General features: G+C 45.2%; 1 protein-coding gene across 1 annotated transcript in view; it reads left to right on the forward strand.

Moving 5' to 3' along the window:
* The first annotated feature begins 6263 nt into the window (after nt 1–6263).
* GRK7 (G protein-coupled receptor kinase 7) overlaps nt 6264–21225 on the forward strand; it is a 39647-nt gene continuing 24685 nt past the window's right edge. The window contains exons 1-2 of the mRNA XM_040233975.1: nt 6264–6875; nt 8440–8877. Coding sequence (XP_040089909.1) covers nt 6264–6875; nt 8440–8877 — 1050 coding nt within the window. The remainder of the gene's footprint in view (nt 6876–8439; nt 8878–21225) is intronic.

Here is a 21225-nt window from a genome sequence, read left to right on the forward strand (position 1 = left end):
TGTAAGACAAGAAACTATAAAACTCCTAGAGGAAAACATAGGCAAGATACTCTCTGACATAAAGCAGGATTCTCTATGACCCACCTCCCAGAGTAATGGAAATACAAGCAAAAATAAACAAATGGGCCCTAATTAAACTTAAAAGCTTTTGCACAACTAAGGAAACTATAAGCAAGGTGAAAAGGCAGCCTTCAGAATGGGAGAAAATAATAGCAAATGAAGCAACTGGCAAAGAATTAATCTCAAGAGTATACAAGCAGCTCATGCAGCTCAATACCAGAAAAATAAACAACCCAATCAAAAAATGGGCCAAAGAACTAAACAGACATTTCTCCAAAGAAGACATACAGATGGCTAACAAACACATGAAAAGATGCTCAGTATCACTCATTATCAGAGAAATGCAAATCAAAACCACAATGAGGCACCATTTCACGCAGGTCAGAACAGCTGCTATCAAAAAGTCTACAAACAATAAATGCTGGAGAGGGTGCAGAGAAAAGGGAACACTCTTACACTGTTGGTGGGAATGCAAACTAGTACAGCCACTATGAAGAACAGTGTAGAGATTCCTTAAAACACTGGAACTAGAACTGCCATATGACCCAGCAATCTCACTGCTGGGCATACACACTAAGGAAACCAGAAAAAAGACACATGTACCCCAATGTTCATCGAAGCACAGTTTACAATAGCTAGGACATGGAAGAAACCAAGATCTCCATCGGCAGGCAAATGGATAAGAAAGTTATGGTACATATACACGATGGAATATTACTCAGCCATTAAAAAGAACACATTTGAATTAGTTCGGTACATATACACGATGGAATATTACTCAGCCATTAAAAAGAACACATTTGAATCAGTTCTCATGAGGTAGATGAAACTGGAGCCTATTATACAGAGTGAAGTAAGTCAGAAAGAAAAACACCAATACAGTATATTAACCCATATATATGGAATTTAGAAAGATGGTAATGATGACCCTATATGCAAGACAGCAAAAGAGAAACAGATATAAAGAATAATCCTTTGGACTTTGTGGGAGAAGGCGAGGGTGGGATGATTTGAGAGAATAGCAATGAAACATGCATATTACCATATGTAAAATAGATCACCAGTCCAAGTTCGATACTTGAAACAGCGCACTCAAAGCCGGTGCACTGGGACAACCCTGAGGAGGGGATGGGGAGAGAGGTGAGAGTGAGGTTCAGGATGGGGACACACGTACACCCATTGCTGATTCATGTCAATGTATGGCAAAAACCACTACAAAATTGTAAAGTAATTAGCTTTCAATTAAAATAAATAAATTAATTTTTTTTAAAAAGTTAATACCTTTTGATCACTTCTTTTTGCCAGTTCAGTACAGTTCAGTTGCTCAATCATGTCCGACTCTTTGCAACCCCATGGACTGCAGTACGCCAGGTCTCCTTGTCCATCACCAACTCCCAGAGCCTACTCAAACTCATGTCCATCGTGTCGGTGATGCCATCCAACCATCTCATCCTCTGTCATCCCCTTCTCCTCCCACCTTGAATCTTTCCCAGAATCAGGGTCTTTTCAAATGAGTCAGCTCTTCCCATCAGGCGGCCAAAGTATTGGAATTTCAGCTTCACCATCGGTCCTTCCAGTGAATATTCAGGACTGATTTCCTTTAGGATGGACTGATTGGATCCCTTGCATTCCAAGGGACTCTCGAGTCTTCTCCAATACCTCAGTTCAAAAGCATCAATTCTTCAGCACTCAGCTTTCTTTATAGTCCAACTGTCACATCCATACATGACTACTTGAAAAAACATAGCTTTGACTAGATGGAACTTTGTTGGCAAAGTAATGTCTCTGCTTTTTAATATGCTGTCTAGGTTGGTCATAGCTTTTCTTCCAAGGAGCAAGCGTCTTTTAATTTCATGGCTGCAATCACCATCTGCAGTGATTTTTGGAGTCCCCAAAAATAAAGTACATCACTCTTTCCACTGTTTCCCCATCTGCTTGCCATGAAGCGATGGCACCAGATGCCATGATCTTTGTTTTCTGAATGCTGAGTTTTAAGCCAACTTTCACTCTCCTCTTTCACTTTCATCAAGAGGCTCTTTAATTCTTCACTTTCTGCCATAAGGGTGGTGTCATCTGCATATCTGACGTTATTGATATTTCTCCTGGCAATCTTGATTCCAGCTTGTGCTTCATCCAGTCCAGGATTTCTCATGAGGTACTCTGCATGTAAGTTAAATAAGCAGGGTGACAGTATACAGGCTTGACGTACTCCTTTCCCTATTTGGAACCAGTCTGTTGTTCCATGTCCAGTTCTAACTGTTGCTTCCTGACCTGCACACAGATTTCTCAAGAGGCAGGTCAGGTGGTCTGGTATTCTCATCTCTTTAAGAATTTTCCACAGTTTGTTGTGACCCACACAGTCAAAGGCTTTGGCATAGTCAATAAAGCAGAAATAGATGTTTCTCTGGCACTCTTGCTTTTTTGATGATCCAACGGATGTTGGCAATTTGATCTCTGGTTCCTCTGCCTTTTCTAAATCCAGCTTGAACATCTGGAAGTTCATGGTTCACATACTTTTGAAGCCTGGCTTGGAGAATTTTGAGCATTACTTTGCTAGTGTGTGAGATGAGTGCAATTGTGTGGTAGTTTGAGCATTCTTTGGCATTGCCTTTCTTTGGGATTGGAATGAAAACTGACCTTTTCCAGTCCTGAGGCCACTGCTGATTTTTCCAAATTTGCTGACATACTGAGTATACACTTTCAGAGCATCATCTTTTAGGATTTGAAATAGCTCAACTGGAATTCCATCACCTCCACTAGCTTTGTTCATAGTGATACTTCCTAAGGCCCACTTGACTTCACCTTCCAGGATGTCTGGCTCTAGGTGAGTGATCAGGCCATCGTGATTATCTGAATCATGAAAATCTTTTTGTACAGCTCTTCTGTGTATTCTTGCCACTTCTTCTTAATATCTTTTGCTTCTGTTAGGTCCCTACCATTTCTGGAAAAACCAAAGCTTTGAATAGACAGACCTTTGTCGGCAACTTTGTGCCAGTAACTGTTTGGTATTTAATTCTCTCAAGAACTTACTCAAAACTCAACATTGATATAAACGGAGTATTAGTTAGTTAGTTAAGTCGCTCAGTTGTGTCCGACTCTTTGCGACCCCGTGGACTGTAGCCCAACAGGCTCCTCCGTCCATGGGATTCTCCAGGCAAGAATACTGGAGTGGGGTGCCATTTCCTTCTCCAGGGGATCTTCCCGACCCAGAGATCGAACCCAGGTCTCCCGCATTAGAGGCAGACGCTTTAACCTCTGAGCCACCAGGGAAGCCAAAATTGGGAATCATTATATTGTATACCTGCAACATATAATATTGTATACCAACTATAATTTTTTAAAAGGATAAACATAGATCATCTCTCTTTTCTCATAATTAGATTGAGACTCAGAGAAGTTAACTAACTTGTAGAAGGTCACACAGCTAGGACTTGCTAGAACCAGGACTCAGCTCTCCCAAGCTGTGCTGGAGTGCTTATAACCATAGGGCCACATCTCCAGTCCAAGATTTCTGATGATTTTCTCCACTGGTGCAGTGTACCTTGAATGTGCCCAGCACTTGGCTCTGCTTCTAAGCTAAGGATTTAGTGCTGTTCTTTAACTGATCTACAATTACTGTTTCATCAATTTGGGAAAAGCCCAGAATCCTAATTGTTAGTAATCACATCAAGTGTTCTATTTTTAACTAGACCTCTTTTTTGTTTCAAGTGGATAAAATTTTAAAAATAATGGTACTCTTTAAAATTGCAGTAGTTGATGTATAATCATTTTATAAATTCTAAACTTTGTAACATACTATTTAAATTCCATTCTCATCAGTCAGATCATGTTTAATTATTAAGAGAGTTTTTTTACCCAGATGGTCTATAGTATTACTGATTAGAAAAAAAAAATAAGAAAAACTTTCTCTTATTTATGAATGACAAAGCTACATGAAGAAAATTTGTCCATACTGTCCAACAAGGTGGCCACTGACCACACATGGCTACTGACCATTTGAAATGTGACTGACTTGAATTGGTAAGTGTAAAATACAAAGTCAATTCTGCAAATTCAGGACATGAGAAAAGATGTAAAATATCCCATTAGCAATGTTTATATCAATATTCAATATAAGTTGAAATGATATTAATTTGCACATATTGGGCTAAGTAAAATATCTTATTAAGGTTAATTTCACTTGTTTCTTTAATGTGGTTGCTAGAAAATCTGAAATTACATCTGTGGCTTTGCATTTATCTGTGGGACAGTGCAGGGTTAAGTGATCACTCAGTGATTTAAAGTAAGTATCCGTGCCAGTGGAATCAAGCAGCTTATAGCAGATACAGGCATCAGTGAAAAACATCTTTTTTTCAGTGAGGTTTAATAGTGATGTGATGACAACTGTACTATTTGCTCAAAGTTCTGCCCTGTTGGATTGCCACTATATTCATAAGAACCATAGGAAAGACTTCCCTGGTGGTCCAGTGACTAAGATCTCAAGCTCCCAAAGAAGGGGACCCAGGTTTGATTCCTAGTCAGGGAACTAGATCCCACATGCCATGACTAAGACACAACACAGACAAATAAGTAAACATTTAAAATAAATAAAAGATCCTTACCCTAAAAAAAAAAAAAAAAAAAACAGGAAAGTCATTTCCCACTTAGGGGAGAGTCTCCGATTGATTTTTCTCTACTCAGAAATGTGAGCCTGGGATGACCTGTGAAGGACAAAAAAAAAAGTACCAACATTTTTAGTGTGGGTTGCAAAGCAGATGACGTGGTTCCAAACAGTGGTCACTCTTGCAGACCCTCCACCTCTGCACTGGTCCGATGGTTTACAGCGCAGCGGAGCAGAGCCAAAGGGCACCCACGAGTTCATTACATAATTCTTGGTAGCGTGAGGCCAAGCGCATATCTGCTCCGGGGGCCAGGCGGCAGGCTCTGCTCAGGCCGACCGTGGCCATCACAGTGGTGTTTTGACAGAGAGTGTGCTAGAGGTTGTTTGTTTGGAAAAAGACTGACCAGCTCTTTTTTATCCCCCCGTCCTCCTTCCTCTCTCTCTTTTCTTTCCCTTTTAAACACTCTGGCATAATACTGAATGACTTTGTTTTTAAGCTGCCTTAGCCTTGCTTTGTGAAGAAAAAGCCCGAGAATTCTCTCCCTGGAGGACACAAGTGTTATTTTTGGAGCAGAGATTCTTAGCCTGATCTCTGTCTAAACCAATTTCTGTTCTTTGTGAGGTCGTGGTCTGGGGCAGCTCAGAGTCATCTCCGTGGAGGGAAGCTTCCTGGTTTCGTGAGGCAGCCTGGGCTGAGGTGTCCAGGGGCCATGCCTGGAACATCCCTGCTTGGGGTCTCCACACACAGCTCCTTCGCTCTCAGGTCCCCCTCATTAGGCTTGTGCCCTTGGGACAGTCTGGGCCACCTGCCGTGAAGTGGGCGACTTCCCTGCTGATGTCATTTCACGGGATGTTCTGGGTCAAGGTGACCCTCCCCTTTTAACATGGTACTGTAGGTCACAGACTCCTCAGAACTAAGGCAGCCATGTCTTGAGGATCTCCACAGGCACTTGAGGGTGCCACCAGCCATGGGAGAGCCACAGGCCCCCCTGAGAGTCACGACCTGGGCCTCTGGGAACATGTCCAGTGACTCGCAGCTCAGAGCATCCCCTTCTGTAACCTGCTCTGTATCAGGCTGCTAGACCGGGGGAAGGAAAACCTCTCCAGCTTCTCACAGCTCCTCTTCCTGACCTATCACTCCTAGGAGTTTACAGAGCTTGCACTTGCCGAGAAATGTAAAATCAGACACAGTTGAAAACGCTGCTGTCAACAGCAAACAGCGCATCACCGTAGAATGAGTCCTTTCCTTTGGTGACTGGTCACTGTGGATGCAGGAAGCAGGTCTACCTGTTCATCCCCCATGGCCCGGGGATGAACAGGTAGACCCTGCAGGTGTTCCAGGTTGCTGGGTGATCCGTGATGCGCCTGTCCCTGGCAGCTATACATAGCCAGCAAAGCTTCTTACTAGAGAAACCTCTTTCCTCACCCTCCACCAGTCCCATCCTTCACCCCAAAGACTCGCTGTAAATCCCCTTGAAGTTACTGCGTCTCGGATCAGAGAGCCGCCAGCTGGCCCCGGGCCTGACCGCAACCCCACCGCCGCCCCTCTCCATCCTTCCTTGTCTGTACGGGGTGGGGGAGCACGATCGATCGGTGCTCAGCCATGGTCGACATGGGGGGCCTGGACAACCTGATCGCCAACACGGCCTACCTGCAGGCTCGGAAGTCCTCGGACGCCGACAGCAAGGAGCTGCAGCGCCGGCGCCGGAGCCTGATGCTGCCCGGGCCGCAGAGCTGCGAGCAGCTCCGCCAGGCCCTGGCCACCGACTTCCACAGTCTTTGCGAGCAGCAGCCTATTGGCCGCCGCCTCTTCCGGGACTTCCTGGCCACAGTGCCCGCTTACCAGGAGGCCAGGGGCTTTCTGGAGGAGGTGCAGAGCTGGGAGCTGGCCGAAGAGGGCCCCGCCAAGGGCAGCGCGCTGCAGGGGCTGATGACCACTTGTGCCGCCGCCCCTGTCCCGGGGCACCCACACCCCTTCTTCAGCCCAGCTCTGGTCACCAAGTGCCAAGCGGCCACCACCGAGGACGAGCGAGCATCCCTGGTGGAGCTGGCCAAGGCCGAGGTCATGGCCTTCCTGCAGAACCAGCCCTTCCAGGAGTTCCTGGCCAGTCCCTTCTATGACAAGTTTCTGCAGTGGAAAGTCTTCGAGATGCAGCCAGTGTCAGACAAGTACTTCGAAGAGTTCCGGGTGTTGGGGAAAGGTGGTTTCGGGGAGGTAAGTGTCTGCGAGGAGCCAGGCTGAAAGATGAGATAGACGGCATAATAGAGTTCTCTTTGGCTTCTTTTTGTCTTCTTCTTTTTAATCTTAGGGATCTTAGAACTAATTTCAGTGCCACACGTGGAGAAAGCATTCCTAGCTTGCTCTCACCTCTTCTTTCTGGTTGCTGGGTGAAATAAAGTGAGAATGCCATAGGGAAAACAAACAAGATGTAGAACTGGCCAGGAATTGTGATCATGGGGTTTCCCGGAGGCAGGAACACTCTGAAGTGCCCCTTTGGTGAATGATATCAAGATATCAATACAATGGGAGAGTTCCCTTCCCCTTTACTTGTGCTCATGGAGGTAATTTGAGAAAAACTTCAGGTATCTAAGAAAACAATCATCTTGAATTAGAGTCTATAAATCTGTTTTGCACCACTGCTGTGTTCAGCTTTCTTAAGAAGAAAAAAAATTCTTTGAGATGAAATTTGCATAAGATTAGCCATTAACCATTTTCAGGTGTACAATTTAATAGCATTTAATACATTACAATGTTATGCAACCATCAGCTCTAGTTCCATTTTCAATACTCCTGTGCCCATTAACAGCTACTTCCCCACCCCAACCCCCAAGCTCCTGGCAGCCTCTGGGCTACTTTCTGCCTCTGTGGACTTGCCTATTCTGATGTTTCATTTAGATGGAGTCATACAATACGTGAGCTTTTGTCTCTGGATTCTTTCGCTGAAAAGTGTACTTTGCTGAGTAGTGTTTTGGAGGTTCATTCACCTTGTAGCGCGGATCAATACTTCATTCCTTTTTCAGGCTGAGTAACAGTCCATTGTATGGGAATACTACATTTCATGTATTCATTCATCTATTGATGGACAGTTGGGTTGTTTCTGCCTTTTAGCTATTGTGAATAGTGCTGCTGTAAATATTTATGTACAAGTATTTGTTTGAATACCTGCTTTCATTTCTGTTTCATATGTGCCGAGGAGTGGAATTGCTGGGTCTTATCTTAGGGCAATTCTATGTTTAACTTTTTGGGAAATCACCAATTTCTTCATGTTTTAAGTTCCTGCCAGCAATGCATGAGGGCTTCCCTGGTGGCTCAATGGTAAAGAATCCATCTACCAATGCAGGGGACATGGGTTTGATCCCTGGATTGGGAAGATCCCCTGGAGAAGGAAGTGGCACTCCAGTATTCTTGCCTGGAAAATCCCATGGACAGAAGAATCTGGTGAGCTACAGTCCATGGTGTCGCAAAGAATCGGGCACAACTTAGCAACTAAACAACAACAAGCAATGCATGAGTGTTTCAATTTCTCCACATTCTGGCCAACACTTGTTATTTCTTTTTTTTTTTAATGGCCCATTTAGTATGCGTCACATGATACCTCACTGTGGTCGAAGCTCTTTCTCCAAGAACCCTCTCACTCACAGCTTTCCTTTCCTCAGAAGCCTGCCATCTTGCCACCTTGATTGGTTTTGCCCCTCCATCCTCTGTATCCTCCACTCCCTCCCTCTCTCCACTGCTGTCTATTTCTACCTCTTTTTTTCCCTTTCCTTCTCTCCTTAAGGTATGTGCTGTCCAGGTGAAAAACACCGGTAAGATGTATGCCTGTAAGAAACTGGACAAGAAGCGATTGAAGAAGAAAAATGGTGAGAAAATGGCTCTCTTGGAAAAGGAAATCTTGGAGAGGGTCAGCAGCCCGTTCATTGTCTCTCTGGCATATGCCTTTGAAAGCAAGTCCCATCTCTGCCTGGTGATGAGCCTGATGAATGGTGGAGACCTCAAGTTCCACATCTACAGCGTGGGTGAACCAGGCCTGGACATGAGCAGGGTGGTCTTCTACTCAGCCCAGATGACCTGTGGCGTGCTGCACCTCCACTCCCTCGGCATCGTCTATCGGGACATGAAACCCGAGAATGTGCTTCTGGACGACCTCGGCAACTGCAGACTGTCCGACCTGGGGCTGGCCGTGGAGATCCAGGATGGTAAACCCATCACCCAGAGGGTGAGTGAGCCTCCACTGGCCCAAAGGTGGGCCACAGAGTTGGAGAGGAAGGGAGAAAGCTGTTCTTTCCCAGGGCAGACAGAGCCTTGGACTTAATAGTTCTAATTTTCTTGTTCCTAAACCCCTTGTGCTGTCATATGCCTTAAGTGGTGTAAGAGGATTAGCTTAACTGGCTCTTTGAGGTCTACTTTGCTCTCCTCTCATTGGAAGCAGAGGGCAGCCTTCTTTGTGAATTGGAGGTGGTCTGTGCCTTCACCATAGATGGCAAGAGCTGAATCCATAGCCGGGAGCTTGGTATGTCCTGCCCATAACCACCTCCCTGGTGCCATGTTCCTTAGTCAGTAGAGCCTTGATTTCCTCTTTGGGAAAATTTTAGGGGCTGGACCTAAAAGGTAAAATTTAATAGGATAATAAATAGAAGAAACCCCAACACTTAGCACATTAAATAGCTCCCTTTCCTGTTGAGTGCACAATGGAGAAATGTTTTACATTGGACAAAGGTGAAATTTTAAATGAAAAGATATATACAAGTCAACAAAGGCAACTGATGTTTATTTTGATCAGTTTGGTCCAAAGAGACTTGCAGAGAATTCTTTGATTAAAAAAGGGATTATAAGAATTAATCAATTATGTTAAGTGCTCAGTACAAAAATCTCTCGAATTCTGACAGGTCTTTACTGTTGAGTTTCTTTGCACAAAGATGGAAGAAGTCCCAGGAAGATAAAGGCTCAAGTCAGGTTCTTAAATATACACTTAAAACTTTGTTTCTGCACAGTTTCCAGCTTGCAAGGCGGAGAGGACAATCAGGCAAGGAAGTGAGAAAAATCATGGCAAGTATGGGAAACTGCAGGTGATTTTATGTGGCTATAATGGAAGGAATGTTGACAAGATGTGTAGGGCTCAGATCAAGCAAAGGCATTGGAATTCTTTTCTTGTGAGGGACAAGAAGCTATTGAAGGAATTTTTGAAAAGGAACAACATGATCAGATTTGCATTTTTTTAAAACACCAGTTTGATGGTAGATGGGAAGCAGAGGAGCTAGCATATGCAGTGCTGGAGGAAGAAATGATGGCGCCCGTGTAAGACATTAGGATTCACGACATTGACATTGAAGTCGCTCAGTCGTGTCCGACTCTTCGAGACCCCATGGACTGCAGCCTACCAGGCTCCTCCGTCCATGGGATTTTCCAGGCAAGAGTACTGGAGTGGGTTGCCATTTCCTTCTCCAGGAGATCTTCCCGATCCAGAGATCGAACCTGGGTCTCCCACATTGTAGGCAGACGCTTTACCGTCTGAGCCACCGGGGAAGTCAGTAAATCAGAGCTGTTGGAAAGAAACTTGTTGGGATTTCAGGACCAGCTGGGTATGAGGGTGAGGAACAGGGAAGGTCCCTAGCTCCAGTGACTAGAAGGAAGAAAACAGTTATGGGAAAGCTGGAAAGTTGAATTGTGAGTGTAGTATATATAAGGCTCTTCTATGACAGGCAGGTGCTGCGATGAAAGGTCTGAGTTGGACATTGGAATTTGGAGTCATCATGGCTTGGGAAGCAGCAGACACCACTGGGTTGTTTGAGAAACAGTGGAGGAAGAGGACCAAGAAACAGCAACGTGTAGGGGTGTGGAAGAAGAGGGATGTTGAAGAGGTTAAAGAAGTAGGATGAAAATGGCAGAGTCATTGGAGCTGTATCAGTTAAGTGTTGATTTCACTAGCGATAATAGAAAACTCAAAGAACAGTGGATTAAACAACAGAAAGGGTTCTTTTTCTTATGTAACAAGTAGTGTAGAGATAAGGATGACTGATATTAGTTCTGCAGCTATGGGATAATGGCAGAAATCATATCTCTGTGATTTTGTCCTTTTCCATGTGTTGCAAAATGGCTGCTCTAGCCCCAACCATCAAGTCTGGGCAGAGAAAGGAGGAAGGGTCAGGAGTAAATAGGGATGCCCACAGCAACTGAATATATCTCCTTCTAAGGAACTTCCCCTAGAAGGCCCATCTGACAGCCTCCATTTAAATCTCATTGACTAGGACATTTATCTGGCCACCCCACCTGCAGGGGCAGCTGATAAATGACTTTTTTTGTTTTTGCTTTTTTGAGACGGAGAGAGGAATTCTAGTTACTAAGGAAGGAGAGCAAGTAACTACTCAGGGATGTGGAGCAAGTAACTGGCGGCCTCTGCCACAGGAGCCAAAGAAAAAGAGGATTTAAAGGAGGAGTGAGGTCAGCACTGCCAAGTGCTGCTGAGGGGTCACGCAGACTGTAGGGTCTGACAATCTGGAAACCACAGTGTCCTCAGGAAGAGAGACTTTCAAGGTCAAAACGCAGATGAGAGAGGTTGGATTGACCTGGAAGTAAAGAGTGAGATGAAGGAAGGAGCAGGATGGAGTTTTAAGGAGGGAGACTGGAGATTTAGATGCTGAGACTAGAAGCAGAAGAGAGGACTTCCCTGTCAGTCCAGTGGTTAAGACTCTGCACTTCCAAGGACAAGGGGGCCTGGGTTCGATCTCTGGTAAGGGAACTAGGATTCTACATGCCTTATGACCTAAAACAAAAAAATAGTGGGGAAAATAAAAAAGGATCTGGAGAGAAATTGCTGGTCGTGTAGGAAGGAAAGAGGCTGAGCGAAGGTGGAGAAATCGAGAAAGCGGTGGAGAAGGATGGAGAACTTCAGTATCACTATCTCCTAAGTAGAGGTGGAGGAATCAAGAAGATGGGGAGAAAGCAGAGTGTTTGCCTCCTCAGGACTTCACTATGAAAAGAGAAACACCATGAATGCATGTCTGTCAGTGCACAAAAAATTAGAAGTGTATTACTTCAGTATATTATTTTGAATTTGTATTGCTGATTATGCAGAGAGGAAGTGTTCCTTCTGAGCGTCCCATGTGCATACATCATGCTGACTGGTGGCACCATCTCCACCTTGCTGAAGGATGAGGAGACACATAGCTCAGTCTCTTGTAAATCCCTTCTCAGTCTTCCTCCATCTCTGTTCATGGGCCAAGAGAATATTTAAGGACAGTTCCTCCTGCATCCAGCTCTCTGGCTCTTTTGGAACCTGCAGGAAGCTTTTTGTGCCTCTTCAATATTGTCCACTATAACAAAGTCAGTTGGTGGAGTTTAGGGCTTCCCAGGTGGTGTTAGTGGTAAAGAACCTGCCTGCCAGTGCAGGAGACATAAGAGATGTGGGTTCAACCCTGGGTTAGAAAGTTCCCCTGGAGGAGGGCATGAAAACTCCAGTATTCTTGCCAGGAGAATCCCATGGACAGAGGAGCCTGGCAGGCTATGATCCGTAGGGTTGCACAGAGTCAGACACAACTGAAGCAACTTAGCATGTGTGCACACAATGCCTAGAGGCCTCTCACCCTTTTGCCTTTTCTGAGTCCCTCTTTGTCCCAAGAGACCAGACTTCTGGGTTTAGACCACTTGTCCCATTCAAGAAAGTTTATGCCCTGGTCCTTGGACCTACCTCTGAAGCCCAGGGGGATTTTCAGGAAGGATGGAGGGGAAAAGGGGGTCAGAGAGAGGTTTAGAAAGCCACAGAAAAAAAGAAAAAAGAAAAGCATTCCTCCTTCACTGTTTACCCCTCTACATAGCAAAGTGAAGCCTCTCAGTATCCTACTTACTGCAGTTCCCACACAATAACTGGGCCCCCAAGTGGATTTTAAATCATTATACTCACAATCCATTTCACAGAAGAAATGAAAAGGAACATATTTTATACAGCTTCTGTAACTAACTAATGTTTTGACGTCAAGAAACCATATAAAGAATTACTGGGGGAAAAAAAAAAAAAGAATTACTAGGTCTTCCCTGGTAGTGCAGTTGCTAAGACTCTGCACTCCCAATGCAGGGAGCCCAGGTTTGACCCTAGTCAGGGAGCTAGATCGCACATGTCACAGCCGAAGACCCTGCACGCCACAATGAAGATCGATGATGCCGCATGCCCCAACTAGAACGTGGTGCAGCCAAATAAAAACAACATTTTTAAGTACAGATCTCACCATATTGCCAGAGTATGATCAGCTGAATGAAGGTAGAACTGTAAAGAAAAGTCTTGCTAAACTTTTGCATAAATGTAAGGAAACCCACAAGAACATTTCGACACCGATTGAATCCTATCAAAGGAAGGAAAGCATGTATCATTTTGCCTTCCAGGGAAATTGCATTTGTGAGATAATTCTATAACGTGATTTAAAAAGACTTTGAACAACAGTTGTGCAGAGCTGAAGGAGCAAACTCAAATGGCGAGGCATGCAGTGTAAGAAGTGAAGCGAGTGCCGTGGACCTCAGAACAGCATGTGCACTTCCATCTAAGGAGGGAAACCACTCCTCGTGTCCAGTGGCCACACTGTGAGAACAGAGATCCAAAGCTCTGGCTCTTTTTACCTTAATATTTATTCACTCATTTATTTATTTTGGGCTGCACTAGGTCTTTGTTGCTGCACACAGGCTTTCTCTAGTTGCAGCAAGGGGGGCCACTCTCTAGTTGTGGTGCTCAGGCTTCTCATTGCTGTGGCTTTTCTTGTTGGGCAGCAGGGACTCTGGGCTCACAGGCTTCAGTACTCACAGTGCACAGGTTTAGCTGCTCTGCAGCATGTTGGATCCTAGTTCCCAGGCCAGGAATTGAACCTGTGTCCCCTTCATTAGGAGGCGAGTTCTCATCCACTGGGTCACCAGAGAAGTCCCCTGACTTTTTAAAAGAGAAACTGACACCTGTGAATTTTTAAGAAGTGTCTTGCTTTTAAAATGGGGACAATTCATTAAAAAGAATGCATTTGAGTCAGTTCTAATGAGGTGGCTGAAACTGGAGCCTATTATACACAGTGAAGTAAGTCAGAAAGAAAAACACCAATACAGTATACTAACGCATATATATGAAATTTAGAAAGATGGTAATGATGACCCTATATGCGAGACAACAAAAGAGACACAGATGTAAAGAACAGTCTTTTGGACTCTGTGGGAGAAGGCGAGGGTGGGATGATTTGAGAGAATAGCATTGGAACGTTTATACTATCATATGTGAAACAGATCGCCAGTCCAGGTTTGATGCATGAGACAGGGTGCTCAGGGCTGGTGCACTGGGATGACTCAGAGGGATGGGATGGGAAGGGAGGTGGGAGGGAGTTTCAGGATGGGGAACACATGTACACCTGTGGTGCATTCATGTCAATGTATGGCAAAAACTACTACAATATTGTAAAGTAATTAGCCTCCAATTAAAATAATTAATTTAAAAAATAGATAAATAAAATGAGGACAATTAAGCAAAATGAGCCCAAACCATAAACTAACAACAACAACAAAATCCTGGTGAGATTAATCACACTACCCGCCATCTGTATTCATGGAGTTTGTTATCACGCTAACCATGTTGACAGTCTCTGAATATAAAGTTCAATATAGATGCTCTGAAGGCCACTATATCTTACAGGCAAGAAAAGAATGTGATCTGCACTTAGTATTGAAGATTTTTTTCAACAAGAAAATGGCATGACCGGAGTGATTCTTCTTTTTTAAAAAGTTTTATTGAAGTGTATTTGATTTACAATGTTGTGGTAATTTCTGCTATATAGCAAAGATGTGTGTGTGTGTGTGTGTTCTTTTCCATATTCATTTCCAGTGTGGTTTATCATAAGATACTAGTATAGCTCCCTGTGCTATAGTTTATCCATCCTGGATGACCTAATTTGCATCTGGTAATCGCAACTTCCCAATCTTCCTTCCCCCCACCTCACCCTCCTGGCAAACACAAGTCTATTCTCTGTGACTGTGAGTCTGTTTCTGCTTTGTAGAAACATTCATTTATGTCGTATTTTAGATTCCTCATATAAGTGATAGCAAATGCTATGGCATCTATCTTTCTCTTTTTGACCTTTTTCACTTAACATGGTAATCTCTGGGTCCATTCATGTTGCTGCAGGTGGCCTTATTTCATTCTTTTTTATGGCTGAGTAATATTCCATTGTGTATTTCTACCACATCTTTTTTATCCATTCATCTGTCAGTGGGCATTTATGTTTCTTCCATGTCTTGGCTACTGTGAATAATGCTTCTGTGAATATAGGGGCATGTATCTTTTCAACTTATAGTTTTGTCTGGGTATACAGAGAGATTCTTTAAGAAGATGATCAACAGTATATATGATGAATTAAAGTATGATGAATTACTGTAATAATCCCCACATGAGGTAATGAGAATTGAAGTATGGCCCTGGGCTCTGAACAGCCTTACTTCCAGAGTTCAGCTCTCTGGCTTCACCTAAGTTCCATCAAGACCCACATCTGTGTTTATTTCTCTTAAATCATGGCTGTCTTCAGTGGAAGAGGTGGGGTTATTGGGGGAATGCAGCCACTTCTAGAAGGTGATGCCCTTTGTCCAGTGGCTCCCCTTGGTTGCGGGCAGTTGGAAAATGATTCAAGAAAGGAAAGGTGAGGATAGTTCTGCCCGAGTCTGAGAAAGACTGAGGCAGACATACAATGAGAGGCAAGGATGCTTAAGAGCACCGGCTGGAATGCAGAAACCCTGGCTTCCTGTCCCAGACCTATCCCTGACTCACGGAGTCAGCCATCTCAGGCAGGCCCCAGGACATCCTTAATCGATAAGATTTCATGAATCTATGAGATACTCTTTGAATTATTTATAGGAAAAGACTCATGAACTCAGAAGATGAACATATGGCCTACATTTTACTATGACTTACTGGGCTCTCAATCAGGGTTCTTAAGGAACAAAGCGAAGTTACTTAAGAAAATGAAATTAATGGTTTTCATAACTGAGAAGCCTAGCAGTTTGGCCTGATCCAGGGTCTGAGCAGTGTCGCTGAAAGCTCTCCCTCTGTGTCCCAGCTCTGCCCTCCTCGATATTGGCCTCACTTTCACTCTCAGGGGCTCCTACGTGGAGGCCACTGGCAGCTCCACACATATCCTAGCAACCAAACAATCTCATGGAAAGGGAACAGTTCTTTACAAAAGGTCCTTCAAATTCCCAGGGAAGACTCTCAATGGACAACTCAAGTTACATGCCCAATCATCCAAGTCCACCGGCCAGGACTAGGTCTCTGTTCTCAGGAGCCAGGGAGAAGTTCTGTCCTATATAAATATCAGGGACAGAGGAAAGTGTTCTCCAATAGAAAACAGGGAGAGAGGGACTTCCCTGGTGGCCCATTGGTTAAGACTCTATGCTTCCAATGCAGGGACCTTGGGTTTGATCCCTGGTTGGGGAATGGAGATCCCACATGCCGCACCACAAGGCCAAAAGAAAACAAGAAAATAGGGATGGAAGAGAATGGGAATGGAATTCAGATAGACAGAAGCAGTGGATGCCCCTAATAACTGCACGATGGTTTGGAAACTTTCTGACCTCTTAATTAAGTGATGACGGCATCTAGATAGAGCCTTTACAAAAAGATGTTACAAGGTAGGGGCTATTATTAGCTCCATTTTACAGATGGAGAAGTTGAGACTCAGGTTAAGTTACCCATCCAAAGTCACATTGCTCATATGTGAGATGAACCCAGGTATGCCAGATTCAAGAGCACTTACAGTTTTGACTCCACCTTGTCAAATTCACACCCAGGGCAGAATGTTGCCTCTGGTGTATAATGCTGTAAAATACCCTCCACTGAATAAAACTCAGAATGAATGCGTGTGATGACATATAACTTCCTGAGTCTGGTCTGACATGTACACTAATCTCAGGCCTAGTTGAACCTCTGATGGAGTTAAGACTTTGGAAAAGGAGCCCAACCTTTACAGGGAAATGTGTGACTAATGTTTCAGAATCAGCCTCCCGCAGCCCAACACAATATCATTAACCGTGGTCCCAGCCACTGTCAGTATTCACCTATAAGTGTGAGAAGCACTCCAGCCTGCTTTCAGCTGATATTCACATGCACACATTAAAACTAACTCTTGGCAGTTTTAGAGATACGAGGTAAACATAATAGGAAAATCCGGCAGTGGGGCTTATGCTAGGACTTTTCAAGTTCAATGTTCTATGTGGAGAACAATGACCTTCAGATTTTAAGGAACATGAGTCAATCCTTAAAACTTGCTATTTTGTCAGGAATTAGAATGAAATTAGCAAAGTGACCCAAAAGCTCGTGACATGTTTGGTTGCCTTGCCCTACCTCTGATCAGTTCTTCACACTCAGGAGGATGGGTGACAGAGTTCCAGCATTACGTTTATTTTCTGAATATTTATTTATTTGGCTGCATCTTAGTTGCCGCATGTGCGATCTTTATTGAGTCATGTGAGATCTTTCAGAGAAGGCAATGGCACCCCACTCCAGTACTCTTGCCTGGAAAATCCCATGGATGGAGGGAGGAGCCTGGTAGGCTGCAGTCCATGGGGTCGCTAAGAGTTGGACACGACTGAGCGACTTCACTTTCACTTTTCACTTTCATGCCTTGGAGAAGGAAATGGCAACCCACTCCAGTGTTCTTGCCTGGAGAATCCCAGGGACGGGGGAGCCTGGTGGGCTGCTGTCTATGGGGTTGCACAGAATCAGACATGACTGAAGCGACTTAGCAGCAGTGAGATCTTTTGTTCAGGTACATGGACTCTCTAGTTGTGGCATGCAAGCTCAGTAGTTGTGGTGAATGGGCTTAGTTGCTCTGTGGCACATGGGATCTTAGTTCCCCTACCAGGGATCAAACCTGTGTCCCCTGCATTGCAAGCAGTATTCTTAACCACTGGACCACCAGGGAAGTCCCAGCCATCATATATATTTTGAAACTCTTATTGTGTTGAATAAAATGCTAGGGACACACTAAATAAGTGATTTTTAAAAGATCTCTGAGTGTGTTTCAACTACTTGCAACACAGCAACAAAGACCCAGCATTGCTGGGTTGGCAACTACATATGTTACAGCCCTTATGACTCTGCTCCAAGTGTTTTTCTCTTTGAGAATTTACTTCTGAAAACCACACAGGACAGGCATTCTGGTTACTTTATTGTCACATGTTGGTCTCCACCAAAACTCCCTCAAAAAACAATAAAATAAAATAAGGCATAGAGTCATGAGCAAAAAGAGACATGATTTCTTGCCCTCATGGAGCTTACAGTCTAGTGAAGGAGACAGAACTTCATTTCACCCCATGAATGTAACATTTCGGTGATGACAAGTGCTGTGACGATGTGGTACACGAGCTCTTCAGGGAGGATTTGTTAACATGTGAGACTCTGGGGCTTCCCAGGTGGCTCAGTGGTAAAGAACCTGCCTACAATGCGGAAGCCACAGGAGGCACAGTTTCGATCTCTGGGTCGGGAAGATTCTCTGGAGGAGGGCATGGCAACCCACTCCAGTACTTTTGCCTGGAGAATCCCATGGTCAGAGGAGCCTGGCAGGCTACAGTACATAGGGTCACAGAGTCAGACACGACTGAAGTGAGCCCACTGGCATGTGAGACTCTGAGCATCAGCCACAGGGGAAATACAACGTACTGACATCAGAAAGAAAATAGAAATTCACTCCGCAAAGCAGTTTGGGTGGTGTCTTGGTAGGCGTCACTAGAAACTGACTCAGAAACAGATTTCCATGTGGAGGATTTATTTATCTATTTTTCAAAATTTTATTGTTCATTTACAGCAACGCTGGGTCCTCGCTGCTATGAGCGGGCTACTCTCTAGTTGTGGCGTGTGGTCTTCTTATTGTAGCGGTTTCTCCTGTTGCAGAGCACTGGCTCTACGGCGCAGACTGAGTAGTTGTGGCCCACAGGCTTATTGCTCCAAGGCATGTGGAATCTTCCTGGGGTAGGAATCGAACCCGGATCCCCTGCATTGACTTCTCAATCACTGGACCACTAGGGAAGCCCCTGGAAAACCTTTGAAAGTGTTTAACCAAAGCAGGCAAAAAGTTTAGAATTCGTTTTGGAACCAAATCACTCCATCTGAAGTGAAAGCAGATCAGAGGGGATTCATGTGGATTGTGGTTGTTTGCAATCCCGGTGAAAGATGATGGCAGCTCAGCCCACGTGTGTGATGGGGTGGAGAGGGGTGTGAGGGGTGATCAGAGCACAGTGTTTGATTTGGAAAGAGATTCCAGAATGACCTGGCTTCAGTAATGGTTTGGATGTGAGCTAAGGGAGAGAGGGGGTCAAGGTGATTTACTAGGTGAGGTCATGTCACAGGTACTGATTTGGCCCCGAGAACAGACAAATGCCTGTCTTCATGAAGTCCAAGACAGGGAAGAGACCATCAAGCCACAGGGCAGTGACAGTACAGCGGGCAAGCTGTCCCAGTTGGGTGCACAGGAAGGTCACCAGCCCCAGCACGTAGTCAGGAAGGGCTTCCGGGAGGAAATGACAACCCAGGGCAGACTTGCAAGGCAAACAGAAGTGAGCCAGGTGAACTGAAAGGAAAATGGGCTTGGCACAGGGCTCAGCATAGGGTGGTGGTCTGCAACCGAGAGCAGTTTGGGCCCCCAGAGCATTTTGAAAATGTTTGGGGACTTTTTGGTCATGAAGAGGGAACTGCTACTGGCTTCTAGTGGGCAGGCTTCTAGCCTCCAAAGAGGCTGTGAGCATCTTACGATGCACAGGACATCCCCCTCCCCTCCCCGCCCAAAGAGCACCCTCCATGTCCATAGTGCTTCAGTGAACAGCCCTGATCAGAGGCTTAGGGCTCAGCCACAGAACAGACTGACTTTGTAGCTGCCTCGAGTGTGAAGTCACAGGGCGTGAGGGGTGACAACAAGTGCAACTGGAAAATGGGCGTATGTCAGGCCCTAGAGGGCTGGAGGAGTCGGACAAGGGCATTCGAACCCAATGCCAAGGGTACTGGGGAGCCACTAAAGATTTCCAGGCAGAGAAGTGACAAATCAGCCTTGAAAGGACAGTCAGGAAGAGGGAGTTGAAGGTAAAGAATAGGGGAATGCAGTGTTCATCAGTGAAGTCAGTGAAGTCACTCAGTCGTGTCCAACTCTTTGCGACCCCATGGACTGTAGCCTATCAGGCTCCTCCGTCCATGGGATTTTCCAGGCAAGAGTGCTGGAGTGGATTGCCATTTCCTTCTCCAGGGGATCTTCCCGACCCAGGAATTGAACCCGGATCTCCCGCATTGCAGGCAGATGCTTTACCATCTAAGCCATTCTGGAAGCAGTGTTCATAGTAGTACTATTTACAAAAGCCAGGACACAGAAATACCCATCAACAGTCGGTTTAAGAAGTGATGTGTGTGTATATATATATATACACACACACATTTATATATGTATATATACACACATACATTAGAATATTACTTCTTCATACAAAAGAATGAAATCCTGCTTATACGGGGAAAGTAAAAAATTATATGGGCTTCCCTGATATCTCAGACAGTAAAGAATCTGCCTGCAATGTGGGAGACCTGGGTTTGCTCCCTGGGTTGGGAAGATCCCCTGGAGAAGGGAATGGCAACCCACTCCAGTATTCTTGCCTGGAGAATCCCATGGATGGAGGAGCCTGGCAGGCTGCAGTTCATGGGGTCATAAAGAGTGAGATACAGAGAACAACCAGTAGTTACCAAAGGAGAGAGGAAAGAATTTGGCAGTCTGCATGGCTTGGTGTGTAGAGAACAGGTTGGCCCTGGGTCTTCCCTGGGGACTGGGCAGGCTGGCACATTGTCTGTTGAGTTGTGGCTGTGAGGAGAAAGAAGAGCCGTGAGGTCTGCAGCCTGCAGCAGGAGGGGGCTGTCTTGCGAGATGATGCAATCCAGAGAACAACCAGTTGCTGCATCTTCCAATTCAACGTAGACACGGGTTGGAGGCTCAGAGCATCCTTTCAGATGAAGTGCAGCTGATGAAATGCGGTCCACAGGATCAACGAGATGGAAGGACAGTGAGTTTGTCAATCTGGTTCTGCCATTTACTATGGCTGCTGTTTATAGAAGCACAGGCTGCCCTCACACCTGGGGCACCTGGCCGTGGGGACAGTGAGGACAGACAGACAGCCAAGCCAGGCAGACTGCCTTCTAATTGGCCCAGACTTGCCACTTAGGCTGGTCTCAGCCCTGCACTTAACCCCAGGCAAGTCATGCCTCTTCTCTGAGCCTGGTTAATACTGCTCGCCTCTCAGGCTTGATGAGAAGATTAAGGTAGATAAGTGCCTAGCAGAGATAAGCCACTTGGTAGGCGCTCAAAAAATGATTGCTGGGATTATTCTACAAGAAGCCCAGCACCGAACCCTGTGTCGTGATCCCCACTGTTGCACTGTTTCTGCCTCACTGGAAAGGCAATGGAGCTGCTCCAGGGACCTTGGCTGCTGTGCTGCTTCTCTGAGGGACGCAAAGAGCCAGCAGGACTCCAAGGCTGCAGCGGGGCGGGCAGTGGGTGAGGGCACCGCTCGCCTGGAAGCTGAGCCC

The sequence above is a fragment of the Oryx dammah genome, unplaced genomic scaffold (genome assembly GCF_014754425.2).
Source record: "Oryx dammah isolate SB20612 unplaced genomic scaffold, SCBI_Odam_1.1 HiC_scaffold_2, whole genome shotgun sequence".
Lineage (NCBI taxonomy): Eukaryota > Metazoa > Chordata > Mammalia > Artiodactyla > Bovidae > Oryx > Oryx dammah.